Raw genomic sequence first — 15,885 nt, 5'->3', positions numbered from 1 at the left:
CTGCTAGTTACATGTGAGCACACAGATGCACATGCACACACATACACACACGCTTAAGACAGTGTGCACAGTGTGAACCCAGTCCTGCTAGTCACATGTGAGCACATAGACGCACATGCGCACACATACATGCACACTTAGGACAGTGTGCACAGTGTGAGCCCAGCCCTGCTAGTCACATGTGAGCACACAGATGCACGTGCACACATATAAATGTATAACACACAACTATAGTTAAACGCACAGAAAAGAAGGTCTAGAAGGCTCTAACTGCTGACCACGGTGCCCTGGGGGTCAGAGTGGGATTGGAGGAGGGGGACTGGAAGATGGCCAAGGGAACCATCCCTTTTACCATTATTCTTCCTTAATTAAAAAAACACATCTTCGTGTATTACATATTTTTAAAATAATTTCTTCAAGGCTGGAAAACACGACAACGTGGATAAATATCCTAGACACAGCAATGAGCAGAAGGCCTACAGAAGGAAACGTGTGGGTCAGGCTCAAGTGCGGGCAGTGTCTCCTCCACCTTGACCTGGGGTAGCGGGGTGTGAGGGGCACGGCACAGGAAGGGACCCGGGGTCTGCAGGCATCAAAGAAAGGGTCCTGGGCCACCTGGGCACCTACGGTTTGGGCACCTTTACTGCACGCTGTGCATAAAAATAGATTCTGAAGAAGAAAACAGGTTAAAAACACACCCACATGCCACGCACAATAGGATTATGAGAATGGAATGAGTTTTTATTTCTACTTTTCCAAATGTTCCTAATTCTCTAATATAAAGTTCCTTTAGTCTAAATAGGATATTTTAAAACATGCAAAGAGAAGAGCTTCATATGACTTTGAAAATGATAAAATTATGTTTCCATCAGTTCTCTGAAATCTACCTAAACGTTCTGGAACTCTCAACAGCCTGTTTCCTTATCCCTACGTTGAGATAGTAACACCACGGTGCCCTCCCATACAGGCCGACGAGGACTCAGCCAGGCAGCGTAGAAAAGCCACCTGTCAGTGTGTGTGGAGCGGAGCAGGCACTCAACACAAGAGTTTTCAATGGGACTTACCCTGGAGCAGGCTGAGGTGAGAGGCAGGAAGGGAGCTGGCCTCCGGCTCCCAGCTCGGTCTGAGTCCCAGTGAAGGTATCTTCGCTTCCCAGCAGCTTTCGGGCCTCATCTTGGGGCAGCATGAGGCCACCAGCAAGCACGACATGAATCCTTGGGTCTGGCAACAACATCAAAAAAGAGTGTTTGCTCTTCACAGGCACTCCCTAAAATGGTCTGCTCACGTGCCTGGAACTCACTGAGGTTCCTGCACAGCACGACCGGCAGCAATCACCTCTCACCACCCCAGGCGTCCCCGGTCCAAACCAGCGCCCACTCTCTGCCTCCTGGTCTCCCTGCTGCTTGGCCCAGGACCCCTGCAGCCAGCTACCAACGACCCTATTACTGCCCCGGTCAGAGAGCATGGCCCTCGTCTGCTGACAGCCCTCCAACGGACCCATCTGACTCCAGGTAAAAGCAAAAGTCTCTGCCATGGCCCCCAACCCTGTGGCCTCACTCTCCCAGCTCTATCTGGCCCTCTCTGGCCGGTCACCCCTGCCTCCCTGCCATACCTGAAGTATTAGAGGCCTTGGGATCACTGCTCCCAGTCCTAGAAACGCTGTACCCTGGGCATCTACAAGGCTTCCTTAGGGCTCCTGGGCCCCCCAAGCCTAAGACTGCATGCCCACTTCCCCGCTTTGCCTTCCTCCCGAGCTCTGGCCGCTTCCTGGGATCCACGTGTCACCTGGCTCCCGCCGGGTCTCATGAGGGCAGGGGTGCTTGCCTGCAGCACAGCCTGGCATGTGGTAGGGAAGGAGTGCATGTCTCTTGGTTACATGAGAGAAAGCAGCCTGCATTAGGAAGGACCCTGAGAGGCTGGGCACAGTGGCTTATGCCTGTAATCTCAGCACTTTGGGAGGCCAAGGCAGGCGGATCACCTGAGGTCAGGAGTTTGAGACCAGCCTGACCAACATGCAGAAACAGTCTCTACTAAAAACACAAAATTAGCTGGGTGTGGTGGCGCATGCCTGTAATCCCAGCTACTTGGGAGGCTGAGGCAGGAGAATCGCTTGAACCCCGGAGCCAGAGGTTGCAGTGAGCCAAGACCATGCCATTGCACCCAGCCTGGGCAACAAGAGCAAAAACCTGTCTCAAGGAGAAAAAAAAAGGAAGGACCCTGGGGAGAACCCTAGCCCCAAGCTGAGGGAAGCCTGCTATGTGACCAGGACAGCTGGGTGGGTTTGGCACAACTTCTCCAAGAGGCATTTTTGACAGTAACTAGCAAAAGTGTTCATTCCCTGAATCCAGAAGTTCCACCTCTGATAATTCATCATAAGGAAACAACGTGAGAGCAACAGGAATGTTGTAATCCCGTCTCCCCACCACCAAACATCCGACAAAGAGCATGTATTAGACGCACAGGCATGCACGCACAGGTAACAACTGGGACTTTGAGACAGAAAAACCCAGATACGATCAGAGGAGCCACATGCTAAGGAAAGCCAGGATTTTAAGGAGAACCAACAGCTTAACAAGCGTCTTTTAAAACAAACTTTACAATCCAGCTTCTCATGCCCCAGGTGAGATGCTGTCGGGGAAGGAGGCCAGAGCCTGTGCCAAAGAACTCAGGCGAGGCCCAGGAAGCTCAGTGGTGTCTGACGGGGATGGTCTCTCTCGCCAGGCCAGCCGGCACCCTAGGCGGTAGTTCTCCGCAGTGACCGAATTAAATCCACTTCTGCACTCATTCAATACCCGAGTGGCCACAGGCACAACAGCTTCGCAAGCCAGCACCTGCTGAGCCACCTGCCCCACCACGACACGGAGCCTTGACCTTCTGCTAGCACTTGGCACTCCGACTTCTTCTCTCATGACCTTTGTGCCCTTCCACCCGACGCCCCAGCCACACCATCCCCCCGACCCTTGGGCCCCAGCCTGGCCCAGGAACTCGAGAACCACACCCAGTGAGCCCACGCTCGGGGTGAGCAGAGCACCCAGAGGCAGAGTCTGGGTCCCTGCTGAGGCAGAGCCAGGGCCAGGGAGCACCCCCCGCCCGCCACGCTTGTCAACAGAAGAGTGAGCACTGTGGAAGCAGCCAGGAGCCTGCTCCTTACCAGGAGCTCAGGCGCAGGCCCTGCCAGGGCATCAGCGGGTTCCACAGCCCCCCAGTGCTCCCAGCCGGAGTGGGTCCCTCGGGCCAGGAGGCGGTGTGCTCACCCTGTCTTCACAGGCCACACACCTAAGACTGTGCATACGAAAGAGACTCGGGAGTATTTGTTGAAATAATTTAAAATGTTAAATTAAAAGTATGGAGGATAAACATAATTAAACCAGGAAATACTGGTAGGAACATTCAATTTAGGAATTACAGTAAACCCCTGGTACACCCAGGGGATGGGTTCCAGGACCCCCAGAATACCACAGTCCGAGCACCCCCAAGTCCTGCAGCCCACCCCACAGAACCCAGGTGCCTGAAAAGTCAGCCCTCCACATGCGCCAGCTTCCCCTCCCACCGATACTGTGGTTCTGAGGCTGAAAAGAATCCATGCGTGAACGGACCCTGCATGTCAAGCCCCATTGTTCAAGGGTCAGCTATAATCTGTTACGCTACACGGACTCACTCAAACTGCATGAAGCTCCACACATTTACTCAGAAGAGACAAGACTGTCGGTTAGCTCTGTCTCAGATAAACTATGGGACAGGTGACGCAGTCTTGGGGGATTTCTATTCTTCTCTATTCTCATACGTTTGTAAGAATAACACGTGTCACAGCCCGAGACAGGGAGGAACATCGAACCAGCAAACAGTCACCCCACTCTGGCCCCACCCCACCCCTGAAACACTGGAGGGGCCCAGCTCCTACTCGCCCCAGCCCTGTCTCAGAGACATGGGGCCGTCTGGGGCTGAGCAGCCACAGGCACCTTCAGGAGGAGGAGGAGATGTCTCACCCTGGGAGCCCTTGGCCGGGTCCTGGCCCTGCCATGGATCCAAGGTTGTCTCCCCACACCCGCTCTCGTCGCTGACGTCCAGGCAGCTGGCCAGGTCTGGTAGCTGTAACGAGCTGTCGTATGCAAGGTCCATGTAGCTGTAGAAACCAGGAATCAGGAAAGTGATATTCTAGAAAACAAAGCGGGGACATTTCAGAACGTGGAGGACCCACACTGACCCACTGGACTGTCCCCCTGGGGAAGAAATGAACACTAGGAGAGCCAGTCCCTGAGGGCTCATCCCTCAGGGTCAGGGGAGGCCTTGAGCTGCTCTGACAGGTACTTCCTCTGAGCCTGTGTGTGCCCCTGCGCCGGGACACTGCCAATAGCCGTAACGCCGGAACCCGCTCTAACCTCACAGAGGGCACACGCATCCATGCCTCCAAAAATCCCCGCAAGGGCGCAATGCCCTCAGCTCCTGTGGGAACCAGGAATAATGCTAACTGCTTTCTAATTAACTTAAATCGAACTTAACTACAATTTAGCTTAGCTACTTTTTAGTGTTTCCGCTACGGTGAGAAACGAGCCCCTGCAGTTGTTCCTAAGCTCTGGCCCGTCAGTCAGACCAGAGCTCTCAGGGCTTCCAGGCACAGCTCCTCTCTCTCCCTCTGACGGTGGTTGCTGGGGTGGGGGCGAGAGGAAGGAGCTTGCTGGCTATGAGCAGGGACCTTCCTCCCGGGGCCCCAGGTCCCTCCTGAGTAAAGCGAGGTGGAGAGTTCACCGGGCGCGAGGCCTGAAACGCGCATGTCAGCTGCCGAGCACAGCAGCTTCCTCCGAGGGGCGGGGAGCCAGGCGCCCAGGGTACACCCACCTTGCCCAGGAGCTCGCCCTTTCCATAGCCGAACAGCGTCAGTGCGAAGCTGTGGTTGATGCCGTAGATGGTCCCATCCGGCAGCAGGGTGATGAGGCCGCTGATGGTGCGGAACACCCAGACAGACGCCCAGTAGTCCCTCAAGGGGGCCGCCTCGCCGGTGGTCGCCTCCTCGCTGCTGGGTTCAGATTTCAGTTTTAAGCTCAGAGGGAAGGTGGTGCCATCCCTGGCTCTTCCAACAGACCTCTGAATCTTGAGATTCTGAAAAAAAGGCTCATCGTTCAGCTCAAGCCGTGTTTCACGTGGCCAGAGCACTGAGTCTGTGCTGCTTCGGACCCAACTTCTACCCCACGTGTCACTGGGGAAAGTCCCCAGGACATCTCCCACCCACACTGCTCTGCCTTCTTCTCCTCCTGACCCCACCTTGCCCAGGGAGGAGCCCTTCTGTGGGTGGGGAGGACTCACTGTCCAGAGCCACCCCAGGGCAATCGAGACACCCCTAATGAGGGCGCCGGCACCAGCAGGGAGGGAGGTGGGACTGTGGGGCTCAAGCTCGGGGCTCAGCCATGCCACTGGCAACTGTGCCATCCTTGCTCTGGCCCCAGGGTACTGGCTCCACAGGCTGCACCCCACCAGCTGCACATCTGTGGATGTGTTCTCCCGCCCAACTCAGGCTTGGGCAATGTCGAAGCAGCCACCTCTGTGGGTGGCCCAGCCCCTCCCTCCATCCTCGTCCCTCCCACCTGGGGGGCAGTGGTTCCCGCTGTCACTCAGCTCTCAGCGGCCTTCTCAGCTCCCCGTCACCCATACAACCAGACCCTTTTACTGTATTACCTCTGCTTTAAGTACCTGGAATGTACTAGGTTCCCAACTAAATCCTGATGAATACAGCATTCCAAACCAAAGATTTGTTTGTTTGTTTGTGAAGGAATCTTGCTCTGTCACCCAGGCTGGAGTGCAGCGGCACCATCTAGGCTCACCGCAACCTCCAACTCCAGGTTCAAGTGATTCTCCTGCCTCAGCCTCCCAAATAGCTGGGATTACAGGTGCCCACCACCATACCCAGCTAATTTTTGTATTTTTAGTAGCGAGGGGATTTCACCTTGTTGGCCAGGCTGGTCTCAAACTCCTGACTTCCTGATTCATCCACCTCAGCTCCCCAAAGCGCTGGGATTACAAGCATGAGCCACCGCACCCAGCCCAAACAAAAAAAAAATTTTTTTTTGAGGCAGAGCCTTTCTCTGTCACCAGGTTGGAACGTAGTAGTGAGATCTCAGCTCACTGCAACCTCCACCTCCCAGGTTCAGGCGATTCTCCTGCCTCAGCCTCCCAAGTAGCTGGGGACTACACGTGCATGCCACCATGCCCAGCTAATTTTTGTATTTTTAGTAGAGATGGCATTTCGCCATGCTGGCCACAATGGCCTCGATCTCTTGACCTCGTGATTCACCCGCCTCGGCCTCCCAAAGTGCCGGGATTACAGGTGTGAGCCACCGCGCCCGGCCCCCAAAATGTTTAAGAGTTTCTTCCCTTTATGGTTACAAGATGACAAACTAGACCCCAGCCTGTGTGTCTGCCCCTGTTTAAGGGCTCACCCTGTAAAATGGGAGAGCTGGAGGGGCCGTGGCATGGCAGCTCATCTACCCTGTCCTGAACATAGCACTGCCCCCGTCAAGGTCAGAACTCAAGACCCCAGGCTCCCTGTGCAAGCCCAGGCCCTGACCCAGTTCTCCCGAACCTAGGTGGCCCCAGGTCCCAGTGAGCCGGCCAAGGAACAAGTGGGACGCAGGGTCCCCTTTCCAGGGCTCACAGAGTCCGTCTTGATTTGCTGCTGCAGGGTGTCTGATGGCTCCAGTTTGGGGCTATGAGGAACAGAGCTTCTGCTGAGAACACGCTCATGCGTGTTTCCCAGTGCACATTCCTTTGAACACATTGCCTTGGATGGGTCAGAGGTTTGCTTCTGCTCAGACTCAGAAGACGCCACTCAGCAGCCGCCCAGAGCGGTGGCACTGGCTGATGCTCCTGCCAACTCCGAGGCCCAAGTGGCTACTGCTTTAGAGCAAAGGACACAGAGAGAATGGACGTGGGGGCAGCAGGGCTACCAACCAAGCTGGGAAGCTTAAAATAGCACATGACAGGCTCAGAGGGTGAAGTTCTTAGTTTAAGGCAAGCCAGAAAAGTGGGACGTTCCTGTGGATGTCCTGAAAAGATCTCCTATTTCTCGCAGCACCAGAGCTGATTTCAGCCAAAACCTGCAGGCTGTTGGGATGTGATATCAGTTTAATGCAAGCAATGGGGTCCTGTGTGAAAGCCACACACTAGGTGGGAAACGGGGAACCTGGAGGATCCAGCTGACTATCCCCAACCTCCAGTGCCTTCCAACGCCGCTCGCCCAGCCCCTAACCGGCTGATGAGGCCGTCCTGCTTTGAAGGGAAACCCTACAATCAGCCAGTCCTCCCTACAGAGAGACCCCAGCGCATGCCCCCAGCAGGCTCCAGGGAGAAGACTCAGGGGACAAGTGGTCAGTGGGGGACCACATAGGCTCCAGCCCTTGGTCAAGGCCTCAGTGCAGAGAGCGGAAGACTGAGCACGTCCCACCCCCAGAGCCACTCCTGCCTTCGGGAACCCTCTGTTTTCGTCTCCAGTTATGGCTTTGGAGCCAAGAACTCAACCCCATCCCATAGTGCGAGAGGTCAGGAGCCCTACCTTTGGGATGTGCTGGCCAGGAGGAGGGAGCTGCACAGAAGGGATCAGGTCTGTGATATGCTGCCCGGCCACGTCCTCCCCAGACACGAACCCGTGAAGATGGGCAAAGAGACTGTCGCAGGACGTGATGGTCCCCTGGAGGAAAAGCCCAGTGCTTACCGTAAAAGTTTCCTGCACTTTGGCTGTAAATTTCACTAAGCTTCAAAACTGTCGAGCCAAAAGCAAGACGGCTGACGTGACTTCTCCATCGGAAGTGCGGGAGACATATACATGTGAATTTGATACGAACATCATCTTTCTCCTTCTACCAGAGATATATCTAAAGTGTGGGCTTTCTTGCTCTTCAGGAGCCTGGCCCACACCACAGGCTCATTAATAATATCCCAGTTCACATATGAGGGCTGTCCCTAATGCCAGCCAGCATTCTGGGGGTTTTACATACATTATCTCATTTAAATGTTGAGACAATCTCCTGAGGAGTTATGATTATGCCCTGGTTTACAGGTGAGGAACTGAAGCGTGAGAGGTTCCTTCCCTGCCCAAGTGCACACAATCAGTGAGGGCAGCACCGGGCAGACCCTGCAGGCTCCTCTTTCTCTTTCTTCCCAAAGGAACAAGACAGAGACAGCGCTTGCCGAGGAGGAAAATGACACCGGCTCCAGTGTCTGTGAGACACGAGGCAAAGCGGCACACTCACGTCGCTCTGGAAAGCCACCCAAGTCGAGACCCTCTCCACGGGCTCCAGGACCACTACGCAGCACAGGCGGTGCTCCTGCTGCATCTTCTTCATCCACACAGACACTGGAATCTTCTCCCCGCTGCGGCTGACGATGTCCACCTGTGGAAACGGAAGGGTCACACCTGCGTGCCGTGGACCCAGAGGGCTGGTCTGGATGGGGAACCTACTTCCAGAAGCCCCCACCAAACTCCAGGCACTGCGACGTTTTCAACTTCTGCTTACCTGTCTTTCATTTCAGAAATTTGCCAAACACAGACAAGATTTCTGACACTAAACATTACAATCTCCAAGTGAAAGTTTTATCGACAGAGTAGATTTCATTCTCAGGCTCACGGTAATATTGCAGGGAGAGAAAAGCAGTATCTGTTATTTCTTAGAGAGAGACACCAACACATGGTGAATATCTTAATTTTTTCTTCTTAGTAATCAATTTCTTGAACCAGCAATTTTCTGATACAATTGGTCCTAAGCTTTTTCCGTTCCTTGGGCTTGGTCCTCCACATCCAACTCAGCTCACCTGTCAACGTCCAGGTAGGACACACGGCACAGGTGAGAGAGTCAACACTGTCTAGGGAAATGCTTTCAGGCCCACCCCCTGCCCGCTCCAACAAACCCAAACAGAATGTACACATGATGATGTAAAAATCAATAGACAATAAAACCGTCCACTCTTGAGAATCCGATGTAGGGCCTGGACAGCCCTCAAACACAGCAGGGGCCACCCCCACAATGCCCCGGGGAGCCAGCCGCAGCCACAGGGTCCATTCCCATGATGATTCGTTTTTAAGGGGCCTCCCCACCGCAGCTAAAGCAGGGAAACGGCCCCTGGCATGACATTTGCAGCTAAAGAAGCTGAGGTGGCCACCCAGAGGAGCTCCGGTGGGGAACGCTGAGCTCCTCCTGCCATGGGCTGCTGGTCTTGAGGCCTGACCAAGTGCTGCACCCGCACCCACTCACCACCGTGCCAAACACCACCGCAGCATGGCCGTCAGCCTCCACGTGCTCCTCGCTGAGGGCCTCAACCATGTCGGAATCTGACCTCAGAAAGAACTGTGTGAGCTTCTGGCCAATCAGGTCCTGGCTGCTGTACCCCAGGAGCCTGCAAGCTTTGTCATTGGCAACCAGGATCTGAGGAGTTACAAATAAGAGCAAGAATGTAGACATCCCCAGCAGCTCCACCAGCTGCCTAGAACAGCCAGGCACTCAGGAGGACCACGCAGAAGCCAGCCTTTTCCTGACAGACAAGGTCTCACTCTGTTGCCCAGGCTGGAGTGCAGTGGCACAATCATAGCTCACTGCAGCCTGGAACTCCTGGGCTCAAGCGATCCTCCTGCCTCAGCCTCCTAGGTAGCTGGAACTACAGGTGTGTTCCACCACCCCTGGCTAATTTCTTTGTAGAGATGGGATCTTGCTATGTTGCCCAGGCTGGTCTTGAACTCCTGGGTTCAAACAATTCTCCCACCTCCCAAACTGCCCAAATATTTTTTTTTTTTTTTGAGACACAGTCTCACTCTGTCACCCAGGCTGGAGTATAGAGGCACCATCTCGACTCACTGCAACCTCCGCCTCCTGGGTTCAAGCAATTCTCCTGCCTCAGCCTCCTGGGACTACAGGCGCACACTGCCACGCCTGGCTAATTTTCTGTATTTTTTAGCAGAGACAGGGTTTCACAGTGTTAGCCAAGATGGTCTCATCTCCTGACCTCATGATCCACCTGCCTTGGCCTCCCAAAGTGCTGGGCTTACAGGCGTGAGCCACCTCACCCAGCCCCCAGTATTTTCTAATTGCATTAAAACACACACATTCCAGGTTTAAGGCACAAACCCCAAATCCACATCTATACAGCTGGATCTAAAGCAGAAGCAAATACCTCTGTGGTCTTGGCGTCCACGGTGAAGATGGCCTTGTTAGGGTTGTACACGGGGGCCGGAAGCAGGGGTGAGGACCACCCTGAGGACAGTCCCCGCAGCAGGGAGCAGCAGGACACACTGCCCCAGGGCCCGGCTGGGTCCGTGTGCTCGGGGGCAGCAGGGCAGTGCAGTTTACTTGTACAAATATTTTGGGCAGCCAGTGATGACAGACAGTAGGAGCTCCATCTGTCTTCTGGAAGAAGAGAGGCAAAGCTTTAGATTTCACACAGCTGCCAGAGTCCACTTCTAAAACAGGCCAAGCATACAGCCCTTGCCCTCAACTCCTGCAAAAAGATCCCAGGATGAAGTCCATCTGCACAGCTAGTGCACACTCACACTACGTGTCTGAACATGGTCCCCAGAATCCATGGAGGCAACCACGGAGGCAACCACCAGGTCCGCTCGGAAGCACAAACAGTACCAGATCAATACTTCTGTGTCTAAATTACACTGAAAGCCAGGCATGTCTGGGATCCCAGCTCTTTGGGAGGCTGAGGCAGGAAGGTTGCTTGAGTTCAGAGTTCAAGATCAGCCTGGGCAATACAGGGAGAACCCACCTCTACTAAAAATAAAATTTTTAAAAATTAGTTGGGCATGGTGGTGTGCACCTGTAGTCCCATCTACCCAGGAGGCTGAGGCAGGACGATCACCTGAGCCCAGGAGTTTAAGACTGTAGTGAGTTATGATTGCACCACTGTACTCCAGCCTGGGCAACAGAGCGAGACCTTGTCTCAAAAAACAAAAAAGTTTAACCATACTCGAAGGTCCCTTCCTTCCCACTTTCTGTCCTATAAAAGTCATTCCAAGACCCCACGGCCCCTCTGGCAGCTGCCTGTCACTCACTCCTTGGAAGCAACCTGCGACTCAGGAGCTCCCTGTGCAGTGTTCTCACTGGCCTGCCGGCTTCACGTCCCGCCACTCCAACCTGCTCTCAGCAACACCACCAATAGATCCCAAGACACTCCAAGCCCCTCAGTCACTCCTCGCCCCTCAGTCACTCCTCAGGCCCCCCTTCCTCCCACACCACCCTCCCCAGGCACCTGGGCTCCCCCACCTCCCACCCTCTCACCTCTCAGTGGCCCTGGCTCCATCCCACCCAGTCAGTGTAGCTTTAAACTCATCTAAACTAGAAATGCATCATGACTCCCACACTCACACCTCCAGCCTAGAGCCCTCCCCAGGTCTCCCACGGCCCACTCGCCCTCTTCCCATCTCAGGAGATGCCAACTGCATTCTTCCCGTGCCTAAAACCAAGCATGCAACACCTGGCCCTTCCGTTTCCCCTCCCCTCCGTGTCCTTCATCCAGGACCCCTGACTTTCTCAGTGAGTGGCCCTATGCTGATCATTCACAGAGGCTGGGAACCACACGGCTATCCAGCCACTCTCTTGCCCCTCCTCTTCCTGGACAGCAGTCACCAAGCGCAGCTCCTCCTCATGTCTCAAGGCTTGTGCCTCCGGCTCCCACCCCAGCTCTTCATGCAGCCACCAGAATGATGCTCCAAAAAAGGAACTCACCTGTCGACACTCACTGAGAATGCTCCTGATCAGCGCCTGGGTGAAGCCCACTCCTGAGGGCGCCGTGCACCTCCCAGCCCAGCCTCCCTGCAGGATCCCAGGTGTTCCCTACAGGGCCCTCCTCTCTACGCCCTCACACACCCCAATGCACAAGCTCAGCTCTGACACCCTCCTCCTCCAGTGTCAAAGTGCTCCTCGGCCTGGAGACCAGACCCCAGGCACCATTTCCTGCAGCTCTGTGCCCACCTCTGTCATCCCAAAGCACTTCCCCTTTTCCAGGCCTACCCCAGCTTTGAGCACACAGCCTGCTGTCTCCCCAGCTGCCTCCATCGGACAATAAGCCCCTCAAAGACAAGTGACGCTTTCTTCCTCAGCGCGGCCCAGACCCTTGGGGTGCCTGGTCATAGGGGGCAGCAGACTCTTGGAGAAACCGCAGCCCCACACCTCTCACCCCACCTCCACCTACCTCGTGAAGTCAGCATGTGCTTGTCGTGTGGTAAAAACCTCCCTGAGGGGAGGGACCCTGTCTTATTTGTCTGTGGCCAAGCGGAAAGCCTACACGTGCAGCAGTGAGTCATTAAACATTACTGAGCTACACTGCACTTAGCTCAGTAAATGCATGAGCAAAGCCGCATTTCCTAGTAAAATAGCCTAGCCTAGAAAGGCGTTCTCACACACTCTGAAGTAAGAAATAACATTTTGCTGTAACTTGACCCTGAAATGTGAGGGTGAGTTCCACCTGCTGCCTGAAAAGGAGCACTGGTGAGGTTTCCACGAGAACACAGAAACTCTGTATTTGTATTTCCACACTAAGGCCTGAAATGTCGAAGGTCATTACCGGAGAGCGCCATCCTGCTCTGGCAGAGTCTGGAAAGCCCATTCCTTCTGCTCAGGTGTCTGTGGGCTGAGGAAAACGACTTGCTGGGCTCCGCAGTGGTCTGAGCAGCTGGGCCCTCTGCTGGCACTGGCAAGGGGAGGCTCTGGGAGAGGCATCTCTGGTCCTCTTCAAAGGCCGTCACGCCTCCGTCCTCCATGGGAAGAAGGGAGGCAAATTGCCAAGCTTCCACCTCTGGCGACAATTAGAAAACAATGTGAACCTGATGAGCATCAGCAATGCAAGAACATAAAAACAGTTTAACCAACTCATTCATAATGCCGAGTTAAGCTCAGTCCCAAAAGACATACACAACCAACTGCCATCCCAGGTCAGAACCTGCAATGGAAGAATGGTCCACCCAGAGTGGTGCTGAAAGCTCTTTCCGAGAAAAATACATAGGAAGACATGGGAAAGACAGAGGAGAGAGAGGGGAAAGCAAAGAACGGCGGGAAGGAGCCATGCGGGAAGCAGGGGCTACAGGTGCACACCAGCTGGAAATACTCCCAGGTCAAGATGAACCATCAGCACGCGGGGCTGCACAGCTCCCACGGCCGCAGCTTTCCCCTAAACAGTGAGTCCTGACCACCCCACCAGCTGCACACAGAATCACCTGGGCACTGCCAGCAACTGAGGTCACGGGGGCCGTGGCCAAGAGGTCACATCTCCTAGAGACAGGCCTGGCACCGGAGATTTGTATTTTTAGCTTTTCTCTTATACATGATTCAAATGCTGATACAGGGTGGAAATACAGGGAAATCTTGCATACTCTTCACTGAGTTTCCTCTTGTGGTGACATCTCACAGGAGAGTGTCGCAGCAAGGAAACGGGTTTGATACCATCCATCATCCTCGTCCAGGTTTCACGGCATTTACCTGCACGTGCGTGTGGGCGTGCACGCGAGTGAGCATGTGTTCCATGCAATCTTGTCACATGCATACATTCATGTGACCACTCTGCAGAGTGGAGATACTGGAGTCCCATCCTGCACACTGGCAAGCACCTGAAACGTAGGTGCACATTTACCAACACCCCATCCTCACAGCCAATCTCAACAAAAAGAGCTCTTAAGCAAGAAGACCTCCTCTACTGGAAGGAAGCAAGGCCCCCACCGGGTCATCCAGATTTTAGATAAACAGCAAGAAGAGGTTCTGGCCAATACCAGAACCATGACTGGAGTTTCCCCCACGAAATGAGGAGACCCTGGGCCAAGGCAAGCTCCCCAGATCCCATATTCCCTCTTCTAGACCACATTCTGGTTATCCAGAACCCAGAGTCCCCGACCAAAGGGCCTCGTGCCCACTTCTAAGGCCCACCTCAGCCTCTTCCCACCCAGATCCTCCCACACCTAGACTGGTGACCTGGCTGAGGAGAAGCCTTCCAGGAACAGCGAGCTTGGACAAGCCTGCAGGATGCCCACAGGAGGCCCTTCTAAGACAGGGCAGGCCTGGGTGGAAAGGAAAAGGGGGCTGGCCCTCCCAACACCACCTCTTCCAGTATGGAACTCCAAGAGTGCCCGCTCCTTGCCTTATCCCAGCATCTGGTAGCTAATTGGCCATCTTTGGTGTTCTTGGCTTGTGGCTGCGTCACTCCAATCTATACCTTCGCCATTACAGAGCTTCTCCCTGTGTGTATGTGTCTTCACGTGGCCATTTTTTTTTTAATTAGGACATGAGGTCTCACTATGTTGCCCAGGGCATAAAAGACCTGATCTGTGGAAGTCAAAACACTAAACTGTTAGCCAGGCAGGCCTCGTGGCCTGCACCCATAGTCCCAGCCACTCTAGAAGCTAAGGCAGAATTGCTCGAGCCCAGGAGATTGAGGTCAACGCAGGCAACAGAGCGAGACCCTTTCAAACCAAATAAAATAAAATACAAAATAAAATCATTAATATTTTAGAAGAAAAGAGACTATCTGTAAGACTTTAGGGTAGGGAATGTTTTCTTAAACAAGGCACAGAAAACTCTAGTTATAAAAAAACATTAATAAACGTAACATTAAAATTTAGGACAAAGGTTCACAAAGAATACCATAAAGAAAATGAAAGAATGAGCCACAATTTAGAAGATATTTGCCACATACATAAGCAACAGAGAATATCCAGAATAGCTTTAAAAGACCAACGGTTTAGGCCAGGCATGGTGGCTCATGCCTGTAATCCCAGTCCTTTGGGAGTCCAAGCCAGGTGGATCATGAGATCGAGACCATCCTGGACAACATGGTGAAACTCCGTCTCTACTAAAAATACAAAAATTTGTCAGACATGGTGGCGTGTGCCTGTAATTCCAGCTACTAAGGAGGCTGAGGCAGGACAATCGCTTGAACCCAGGAGGAGGAGGTTGCAGTGAGGCAAGATCACACCATTGCACTCCAGCCTGGGCAACAGGGCGAGACTCAGTCTCAAAAAAAAAAAAAAAAAAAAAAAAAAAAATCAACTATTTAAAGTTTAAACATTTTTAAAAGACACATGGTCCAACAGAAAAATGACAAGAAATAGGAACAAGCGTTTCACAGGAGACAAAATCCTAATCGTGATGATGTTATGCCTACAAAGTCGGCAGAAATTAAGAATCTAATAATATCGAATGTCAGAATGGATCTGGATCAACAGGAACTCTTCATACATTAACATAATCTCTTTAGAAAGCAATTCCGTCAAGCATTTGTCTGTATGGATACAGCACTTTCCACTTAGATTTATATTCCAGAGAAATGCTTATACACAGATAAGAAGACACAAGAATGTTCAGGACAGTCAGGTTCTCGATGCAAAGACAAGCAGAACAAATGGAGAGAAGGGAGGGAGGGAGAGAAGGAGGAGAAAGGGAAATGAAACAGCCCAAACACTCATCAGCAAGAAGACAGATTTTAAATTCTGGTATATTCACACTAGGAATTACAGCCATGAAAACAAATAAACTACACACAAGGGTGAATCTTAGCCATATAACAAGGGGAAAAAAATCAAGTTACAGAAGACAATCAGCAGGATTCCTTTGCTATAAAACAACCTAGGCCGGGCGCGGTGGCTCAAGCCTGTAATCCCAGCACTTTGGGAGGCCAAGGCGGGTGGATCACGAGGTCAACAGATCGAGACCATCCTGGTCAACATGGTGAAACCCCGTCTCTACTAAAAATACAAAAAATTAGCTGGGCATGGTGGTGCGTGCCTGTAATCCCAGCTACTCAGGAGGCTGAGGCAGGAGAATTGCCTGAACCCAGGAGGCGGAGGTTGCGGTGAGCCGAGATCGCGCCATTGCACTCCAGCCTGGGTAACAAGAGCGAAACTCCGTCTCAAAAAAA

At 53.2% G+C, this 15,885-nt stretch overlaps 1 protein-coding gene and 1 long non-coding RNA gene across 5 annotated transcripts in view; both read right to left on the bottom strand.

Moving 5' to 3' along the window:
• PASK (PAS domain containing serine/threonine kinase) overlaps window positions 1-15,885 on the bottom strand; it is a 44,440-nt gene that overhangs the window by 25,272 nt on the left and 3,283 nt on the right. For all 4 annotated transcript variants that reach the window (XM_032269538.1, XM_032269537.1, XM_032269540.1 and 1 more), the window contains exons 2-9: window positions 12,547-12,787; window positions 10,153-10,385; window positions 9,240-9,410; window positions 8,241-8,381; window positions 7,544-7,678; window positions 4,837-5,097; window positions 3,987-4,155; window positions 1,065-1,221 (exon numbers count right to left, since the gene is read on the bottom strand). In XM_032269538.1, coding sequence (XP_032125429.1) covers window positions 1,065-1,221; window positions 3,987-4,155; window positions 4,837-5,097; window positions 7,544-7,678; window positions 8,241-8,381; window positions 9,240-9,410; window positions 10,153-10,385; window positions 12,547-12,742 — 1,463 coding nt within the window. In that variant the 5' untranslated portion in view covers window positions 12,743-12,787. The remainder of the gene's footprint in view (window positions 1-1,064; window positions 1,222-3,986; window positions 4,156-4,836; window positions 5,098-7,543; window positions 7,679-8,240; window positions 8,382-9,239; window positions 9,411-10,152; window positions 10,386-12,546; window positions 12,788-15,885) is intronic.
• LOC116543738 overlaps window positions 15,445-15,885 on the bottom strand; it is a 1,281-nt gene continuing 840 nt past the window's right edge. Inside the window, exon 2 of the long non-coding RNA XR_004265684.1 lies at window positions 15,445-15,593. This is a non-coding gene — a long non-coding RNA (uncharacterized LOC116543738). The remainder of the gene's footprint in view (window positions 15,594-15,885) is intronic.

This window comes from Sapajus apella, unplaced genomic scaffold (assembly GCF_009761245.1).
Source record: "Sapajus apella isolate SASKATOON/1434 unplaced genomic scaffold, GSC_monkey_1.0 scaffold194, whole genome shotgun sequence".
Classification (NCBI taxonomy): domain Eukaryota; kingdom Metazoa; phylum Chordata; class Mammalia; order Primates; family Cebidae; genus Sapajus; species Sapajus apella.
The sequence above is the reverse complement of the archived record's forward strand: the minus strand, read 5'-3'. Positions and strand labels throughout refer to the sequence as shown.